Source organism: Apis laboriosa, unplaced genomic scaffold (genome assembly GCF_014066325.1).
Source record: "Apis laboriosa isolate Shangri-la unplaced genomic scaffold, ASM1406632v1 scaffold21_cov150, whole genome shotgun sequence".
Lineage (NCBI taxonomy): Eukaryota > Metazoa > Arthropoda > Insecta > Hymenoptera > Apidae > Apis > Apis laboriosa.
Genome location: NW_025222365.1, coordinates 2,979,601 through 2,988,546, shown reverse-complemented (window position 1 = coordinate 2,988,546; position 8,946 = coordinate 2,979,601). Strand labels below are relative to the sequence as shown.

General features: G+C 25.6%; 2 protein-coding genes across 6 annotated transcripts in view; one reads left to right on the top strand and one right to left on the bottom strand.

Annotated features, from left to right (window-relative positions):
- LOC122712983 (NADP-dependent malic enzyme-like) overlaps positions 1 to 7,815 on the top strand; it is a 13,193-nt gene extending 5,378 nt beyond the window's left edge. For 2 of the 5 annotated variants that reach the window (XR_006346436.1, XR_006346438.1), the window contains exons 3-12: positions 105 to 263; positions 401 to 582; positions 1,022 to 1,331; positions 1,508 to 1,690; positions 1,766 to 1,991; positions 2,059 to 2,201; positions 2,277 to 2,571; positions 2,694 to 2,838; positions 3,675 to 3,846; positions 7,706 to 7,815. Coding sequence is in view for 1 of the 5 variants with exons in the window: in XM_043933089.1 (XP_043789024.1) it covers positions 105 to 263; positions 401 to 582; positions 1,022 to 1,331; positions 1,508 to 1,690; positions 1,766 to 1,991; positions 2,059 to 2,201; positions 2,277 to 2,571; positions 2,694 to 2,838; positions 5,578 to 5,584 (1,650 nt within the window). In the remaining 4 variants the exon portion in view is untranslated. Of the gene's footprint in view, positions 1 to 104; positions 264 to 400; positions 583 to 1,021; positions 1,332 to 1,507; positions 1,691 to 1,765; positions 1,992 to 2,058; positions 2,202 to 2,276; positions 2,572 to 2,693; positions 2,839 to 3,674; positions 3,847 to 5,577; positions 6,424 to 7,705 lie in introns of those variants that run through there. The other 3 variants (XR_006346437.1, XR_006346439.1, XM_043933089.1) reach the window with 3 other exon arrangements.
- Positions 6,925 to 8,236, bottom strand: LOC122712984 (RWD domain-containing protein 1). The gene is made up of 4 exons (XM_043933091.1): positions 8,078 to 8,236; positions 7,530 to 7,879; positions 7,261 to 7,447; positions 6,925 to 7,171 (listed from the first exon to the last, which is right to left on the bottom strand). The coding sequence occupies exons 1-4, from the start codon at positions 8,145 to 8,147 to the stop codon at positions 7,056 to 7,058; spliced, it is 723 nt and encodes a 240-aa protein (XP_043789026.1). The 5' UTR covers positions 8,148 to 8,236; the 3' UTR covers positions 6,925 to 7,055.
- Positions 8,237 to 8,946: the final 710 nt, after the last annotated feature.

Sequence of the window (8,946 nt, the reverse complement as noted above, 5' to 3'; positions counted from 1 at the left end):
TTTTTTTTTTTTTTTTTTTTTTTTTTTTTTTTTTTTTTTTTTGAAAATATTAAATACTAAAAATATGAAGGAAATATCACCTCATTATAAATTATCTTCTATAGGGTTTGGCATTTACTTTGAAAGAAAGAATATCTTTGGGTATACATGGTTTACAGCCTCCAAGATTCAAAACTCAGGAAGAACAATTGGCTCTGTGCAAAGCTTCAGTTATGAAGTACACAGAGGATTTAAACCGTTATCTTTATCTCGTAGAACTGCAGGTAGAATAAAAAAGAATTCTATGGTGTAAAAAAAAAAAAAAAAAAAAACAAAAAATATATATACAATTCAAATTGTAAGTAGTGGCGTGTGAAAGTTCCTCTAATTATTTTACATCATTTTTCGATATATTTCGTAGGAAAGAAACGAGAGATTATTTTTCCGTCTATTGAGCGAGAACATCGAACAAATGATGCCAATTGTTTATACTCCTACCGTTGGATTAGCCTGTCAAAAGTTTGGCGTTATCTATCGCAGACCTCGTGGATTATTTATTACGATATATGATAAAGGTCATATTTATGAAATCTTAAACAACTGGTTCGTATCTCATAAAACTGCAAGTAAATTTATCTTTAAAATATCTTGTAATTGATTTTATTCTTCGAGTAAAAAAGTAAAATTCAAAATTCAATAATATAGATTAATTTGCTAAGATTAATACATCAATTAATTTCGAAATATATATATATACATATTCTAATTATTCATATAAAAAATAGAATGACTTGTCATTATATGTAAAAGAATGATAAAGAGAGAAATATATGCGTTTATAGTACAAATAGTTAAAATAGAATTTTTTACATGCATATATATATATATATATGCATGTATTATGTATATATATATGTATTGTGTATATGCATGTATTATGTATATATATATATGTATTGTGTATATATATATATATATATATATATATATACACAATCGCACGAATAATGCGAAATAATTATATTTATATTTTTTGTGTTAGGCCCGAGCAAGCAGTTCGAGCGATTTGCGTAACAGATGGAGAAAGAATTCTCGGTCTCGGCGATCTTGGAGCTTGTGGAATGGGAATTCCAGTAGGGAAATTAGCTCTTTATACAGCTCTCGCCGGTATAAAACCGCATCAATGCCTTCCAATTACGATCGATGTTGGCACAAACAATGAACAATTGAGAAATGATCCTCATTACATTGGGCTTAACAAGCCCAGGAGCCATGGCGCGGAGTACGATGAATTGATCGATGAATTTATGGCCGCTTGCGTGAAAAAATATGGTCAAAATGTACTCATTCAAGTACGCTCTTTACGTCTTTCTTATTATTCTTTGCTTGATCCTTTTTTTTATTATTATTAAAAAATTATTTATTATTATTATTATTATTTAATAATATATTATATTTATATATAAAAAAAGAAAATTCGTCCTCAACAACGGCGACAAATATTTTATACTTGTACATACTGTTACAGTTTGAAGATTTTGGAAATCACAACGCTTTCCGTTTCTTGGATAAATATCGTGACAAGTATTGCACGTTTAACGATGATATACAAGGTACTGCTGCAGTTGCGGTTGCTGGAATTCTAGCATCGGAAAGAATAACTAAGAAAAGAATATCCGAAAACAAGTTCGTATTTTTAGGCGCCGGCGAGGTATCATAAGTTATTATTTTTGCAAACACCTTTGTTTCTGTATTTTTGTTTTTAAATTTACGTTACTTGATGCAGGCAGCTATTGGGATAGCTAATCTTTGCGTGAAAGCGATGGAAGTAGACGGTTGCACAACTCAGCAAGCTCGTGATAATATTTGGATGATGGATATTGATGGATTGCTGGTTCATGATCGGCCGGAAGGTAACCTGGAAGGTCATAAGATCTGGTACGCGAAAAAATATAAAGTCATGAAATCGTTATTCGACGTCGTAAAGGAAATAAAACCATCGGTTTTGATCGGTGGGTAAATCTTTATTTGATCGACATTGTTGAATTTCTCGTCTATAAAGTGAAAATATTTTTATAGGTGCTTCAGCAGCAGCAGGGGCATTCACTACCGAGGTGTTAAAAGAGATGGCTAAAAACAATGAAAGACCATTAATTTTTGCGTTGAGCAATCCGACTAGCAAAGCGGAATGCACGGCTCAACAAGCTTATGATCATACAAATGTAAAAAAGTTATCGATATCCATAATATTGTAATCGAATATTGTATCTAAACTAATATTTTAATGATATTTTCAGGGGAAATGTATTTTTTCGTCAGGTTCTCCATTCGGCGATGTACATTATGGTGGAAAAATTTACAAGCCGGGTCAAGGAAACAACGCGTACATTTTTCCTGGAGTCGCATTGGGTGTGATCGCAACTGGATGTCATCATATCACCGAAGATCTATTCCTTCTTTCAGCTCAGGCCGTTGCTGAAAACGTAAAAGACGAACATCTCGAAGTTGGTAGTGTTTATCCACCATTAGGTACTATTCGTGAATGTTCGATTGATATCGCCGTACGAATTGCCGAATATGCTTATGCTAAGAGTAAGTGATTTAAGATAATTTGATTTGAATTTAATTTACATCAAATTTTTTTTTTTTAAATTTTCAAAAATATTTCAATACGTTTATATATGTACATAAGTTCAATATATTTTATTTTTTAGCTGGGTTGGCAAGTGAATATCCAGAGCCCAAGGACAAACGGGAATTTATTGTAAGTAAAATGTATGATGCGAATTACGACAGTCCACTGCCAAACGTTTATGACTGGCCAGGAGACTATGCCAAACCTCGTGTTTTGCCAGATAAGTAAGTATTATTACTATTTATCTAAAAATAAATAATTCTTTTCCCCCATTTTTTTTTTTTTTTATTTTATTATTAATACACTTTAGATTTAGAAAAAAAGAAAGTTAGTAATAACTTTCAGAACTAATTTAGAAATAAGAAGAAATAATATGTAGATTGAATTAATAGAATGAATTTAGAAAAAGGAAATGATACGTGTAAAAAAATTTAGTTTAGAAATAAATAAAATCGAAATGATATTGTGATAATAGGTAGTTAAACAGGGAACTTCATGAATACATTGACACGCATGTGGCTTCTCAATTAACTGTAGTAACGCTGTTGTAATCTTGTAGCAATCTTATTCTATCAGTAATCTAGTAAATATGTATTGCTTCATATATTTGAGAGCATTGCTTAATATAATATAATGATGATTGCTTTTTTTTTCTTAGAAAAATATACTAGCATCTATAGCAGTATATATATTTCTTTTTCATAGTTGTAATTAAATAATTTGATGCAATTAATAATGAATGCTTGATATTAAATTAGTATATGTATATATATACATATATATATATATATATATATATATATATATATACATATATTTATATTTTTTATTTTTATATATATATATATTTTTTTTTTTTGCAAAGCAAAACTATAGTGTTAATTTAAAAAAAAAAACAAAACGTATTTTCTTCGCGAATTTAGCTGTCATAATAATTGCTTATCATAAAAATTGTAATTTTATTTTGTTATTTTCTTAATTTTTCTCTATTGTCAGCTTGTTGCTCGTCAGTAATTGATCTCTCGGTGCAGGCCGCTGAAGCTTAATTAATTTTTTTCAGAGACACTGTCGAAATCCGCCACGATTTAAAACATCTGTAGCGGATTTCATCGAATGGGATATTCAGAGGCTATTACTATTATCGATAAAAATATCGCTATGTTCTGCATTAAAACTATAATAAGGTCGTGGACAAATACAGGCAACAGTGTGATTATAAAACAATTTTAGCTGTAAGAACTGTTACTCTTTCAGTAACTAATGCCAGTACTTTTTACGATATAACTTGCACGAAGTGTTAAAAGCACGAAAAACAATGACATAGTGCTATTATTACAGCATCGAATGTCTCAGTAAGCTAACATTGCAGTATTTTAATGTCCTCCTTCATCCCATATACAGTATTAGGATTGCTAGTTTATTGTTCAAAATCGTGATAGGTATTAAGCACTGAAAGTATTTAAAGAAAGTTTTATGATATTGTTGTTCACTTTTATGTCCTACGATTATGTTATAGAAACAAAACAAAGAAAAAAAGTAATATTATTTCATCGATTGAGATAATCCTATTTAGTTCATTTATGATTTTACACTATACATAATATACAGTATATATTATATACATAATTGAATAAAATTAAGTATTTGTATATGTGAAATTTTTCGATTAATAAATAAAATGAAAAATTTCACGAATACAAAAGTATATATACATAAATTCAAATGGAAATTTTCTTCTTTTATTTTTCTCAATATTTCAAGAAAGATTTTTTTTTTTTTTTTCATAAATATTATTCCATCAGATAATATTATATTTCTGACATTGTATCATATGTTTAAGAATGCCTGATTTTTCCTTTACGGATGATGTCCACATTACCAGAAATCCCCTGAGCTTACTTCCTAATAAATGAAATCATCCATATGAATTGAAGATACGTTTGGTCCAAAGATGAATGAATACTTTATGCACGTTTTAGAGTTATTGAATTTTTAGTTTGCTATATTTTATATATCTATATACACTATTATCAATGCAAATAAAAAATATTAAATAAATATCTTTAAAAGAAGAAACAAATTACAATAAAGTTATACGAAATAATTATTTGTGACTTGTAATACAACACATTTAATCGTTGCAATTAATATGTCGAAACAATAAACAAATAGATTTATTTTATGTTTGCTTAAATATATTTGTCGGATAAGTAAATAATATTTTACAGATAAAATATAAAGTTAAAACCATTGACTGATTGATTCCGAAATAATCAGAAATTAATTTTGATTATTGAGTATCAATATATCACGTGTATAAAAATTATTTTATGAACGATGATGCGTGATCGTGAAATATTTCATATTTAAAAATGTACATTCAATTACATGTTTGTTCCTGAAAATATTTTCGCTGTTTATATTTTCCGGGTGATCATAATTATAAATATATTATAAAGCAATTCTATACGAATTAAATGATATGACATATTTTTCTCTACGTATCAAAGAAAACCTATTTTTCGTGAAAACGTGTATCGCTATATGTATAAATATTAATATACATATTTCAGTCTAAATTTAATAACTATACTTTGATAAATTTCACGTACTATACAATTTCGAAAAAAAAACATATTCACGTATAAAATGTGTTTATTATGTGTCATATAACGTATAATTAATTGTTAGATAGTTAAAATTCCGGTTATTAAGTCGGATATTATGCATAAGAATGTTTGCTGCTATGAATTTGATTGTTTACTTTTAGAATATGGCTAAGTTTAGCCAAGCGACGAAAGCTCAATGTTAAGTAATATACATTAGAACAACGATTAAAAAAGATATCTACGTTCCAATCTGATTTTATATGATACATATGTTGAATGTGGTCGCTTGGTTAATCAAAAAATGTTAAATAAAGTATTATTATGCCATTACTAACCGTATTCTTCTCCCAACAGATTATGACGTGTTGGCGACTCGAAAGACGAGACGACTGCTCTGACATATATACAGTCATTTTAAATTAAATCAAATTTCAAACAGAATGACTTGAAATATGGTTATAGTCCTCTAATCTTTTAAACTTTGATTCTGAATCATCAGAAAATCAAATTTTTTAATCGTACTTTTTTCGCGTATTATACTTTGTATGTACTTATTTATTATTAATTTAAAACTGCAATTATATTTTACGACTGTTCACTAATTTCAAATGCATCATCTCATGTATTTATTTTATTTTTTTGTATCTTTTATCTCTATTTGTATTTAAATTGAACAATTATGTTCGTAAATCAAAAAGTATTATAATATTGTGATACTTTTTTTTTTTAATCATTCAAGAAATTAGTGAATAGTTTATTGCTTGTAGAAATTACGTTTTATATATATATATATATATATGATATATATATATGTATAATATTATCACGTATGTTAATTTTTTTAAAGTTATACTAATAACTTTCTTTTCAAAACGTATATATTGAATAAACGTGTAGAATTTAGCGATATATTATATTTAAAAAAAGCGATTATTATATATAATCATCAAAAGTATACAAATTTCATAACACGAAGATGTCCCGTTAGGTGTACTATGTAAGACCACATAAGTTGTCATCGTTTCTTCGATTTTATATTGCCTTAATAAGCACTATGATTAGAAAAAACAGGACAACTTTGTAAAATTCGTATTTTTTGTACTGTATTGTAATTGTCACTGTTAAGTTAAGTAAATATGAAACTGAAAATTTTGTCAAAAGGTTCCTATATGTTACGTGAAATAGAAACTTTGATGATAACGTCGATTTGATTATTACTGCCACATCACAAATATAATTACCTCATTTATAAATTATTCTGAATTACACCATGTGTATGCATATATTTGGAACGAGAAAAATAAATTTAAATTAGCCGAGTATAACTATTCTCTCGTTAGAATTTGTTATTAAACGTGTATATTATATACTAAACTACATGAATAAATGTTAAAACATTATCGTTAATGCGCTTTTATTTCATTATGTTTCTGCTTCGTTATGATTTAGACGAAATTTTTTTTTAAGATTGAGCAAAAAAAATATTAATTTTCGATTTATTAAAGAAAATGATTTATTATGAAAAAGATTCAATTATGTACATAATTATATAAAATTATCTTCGTTATTAAATATATCTATTTTTTTTCGCATATACATGTATAAAATTTATCTGCATGACAGATGTAATATATTTTATTCATATAAAATGCACTAATGAATTTTAATAAATTCACTTTACACTGGCACATTTGCTTTAAATATATCAATTTGTTTAAATTCTAGTATTTTTTAAATAAATTTTTAAATATTAATTTTATATATAAATATTCAGTAAGTAGGAGTTTTGAGATTATCTTATAAATAATAGAATAAAATTTTAGCAGATTTATTTAGGCACTATCATCAGAAACGTTTGGTTCATAATCAGGATCATCATCGTCATCGTCATCTTCTAATTCCAAATCGTCTAAATTTTGAAATAAACTTTCGTCTACTTTAACAGAATCTAAAAAAAAAAAATCAATATTATATTTCCTTTGAATATTTTCAATGCCTTAATTTAAATTAAATAAGTTAAATATTTTAAAATAATACCATCATCTAAGAACTTCAGATCCGATTGATCTAATGTTTTATCAGTCATAAACAATTCTCTACCAGTTAATTTCTTTCCTTCTCGTTCAGCTATTTCTCTTCTTTTTGTATATCCCATTTCTTCGTCAAATTTTTCTTTCCAACACAAAAATGTTTCAACTGTAACTCGTGTACCCTCAAACTTTTTCTAAAATAATATAAAAATATTTTAAATAAAAGTAACAATAAAATAATCTTTATTTTTAAATTTTTATAGTATAATATCTTACTCTTTCTGCTTCTTCCTCTTCTCTGAGTTTTTGTGCTTCGCATTCTTCCCGGTTTAATTTAATTTTATCCCATTGTACATTAAGCCATTCTTGAGCAGCACTAACTAAAGTAAATACCATAACCATTCCAAGATTTTCATTCATTTGTTCTATTAAATGTTTTTTTAATTTTTCAGTACTATCTTCTTCGAAGTTTTCAGGTTCTTCTATTGATATTAAGAGTGGTTCATCCGGATATTTTTCAGTATATGTAAATTGTAAACAACAACTGAGACCATTTTCAGTACCTGATTCATATTCCTCAGTTTTAATGGGTATGGAAAATGTATAAAATGGTTCTGTTGCTAAAACTAATAGAAAAATTTATTTATAAAAATTTAATAATTAAAATTGTAAAATATTATTTAACATAAGATATATATTTATCATTATGTTTCATTAAATCAATATGATAGATAAAGAATAATTTTAAATTGTAATTTGTGAAATAATAATGTGTTTTATGATATAAAAACAAATTTATAGGTTAATAACTAACGCAAGCATACCTTCCAATTCTCCACAATAAATTGACTCCAAAGCTTCAATTTCATTATGTTGTTCATCTTTATAATCCATGATGATTAAAATAAAGTTAAGTATTAAAAATGTTCTATGTTATTCACTTAATTCAACACTTGCTTTAAGTTAGACGAACTGCACGACACAACGGTAACACCAGAAATGAACGGCGTCGGTACTTGAAGCGGTATTTATACCGTAAATGAAGCGTTCAGCAAATCATCAAATTTTTACCTTCTCGTAATTTGAAAATTTTTAAATAAATTTTACAATTTTAAACATTAATATTATATTATATATATATTATGATTAATTTTCAAATATTTTACGATTAAAAATTCGTATAATATTAAAAATTTATTTATAAATTTCTATATAAAAATTTACTTATAAATTTTTTTATATAAAATTTATAAAAAAACAAAACATATTTTTTTTTAAATTATATAATAATAAATATTTATATTATATATGTTATCTAATCTTATTAATAAATAATAATTTCACATTAAAAAATCATAACTATTATAAATATATATATATATATAAAAATATTATATGTTATATAAAAGAAAATATTTCAGAAGCATAATTTTTTATTTTAATATATCAGTATTTTACAATAATGATTTATGTATTTATAATAATAAAAAGAATTATAATAATTAAAAAGAATTTCAATTGATTCAGATTAAAGTTCAAACAATAAAAATTATACAAGAAGAAATATGAATATTAGAAAACCATAAAAAGAATTTAAAAAAAAATAATTAATGTATATTTAATTTTTTACAAACTTATTATTTCTAATATAAGATTAAATAGATTTTTAATATTAAATTATTGTGAATATAAA

Coding starts and splice junctions, on each gene's coding strand:
- LOC122712984 (XM_043933091.1), bottom strand. CDS start 8,147: ATGGATTATAAAGATGAACAACATAATGAAATTGAAGCTTTGGAGTCA. Junction 7,880..8,077: donor TTATTGTGGAGAATTGGAAG/GTATGCTTGCGT, acceptor TTTTTCTATTAG/TTTTAGCAACAGAACCATTT. Junction 7,172..7,260: donor TCTGAAGTTCTTAGATGATG/GTATTATTTTAA, acceptor TTTTTTTTTTAG/ATTCTGTTAAAGTAGACGAA.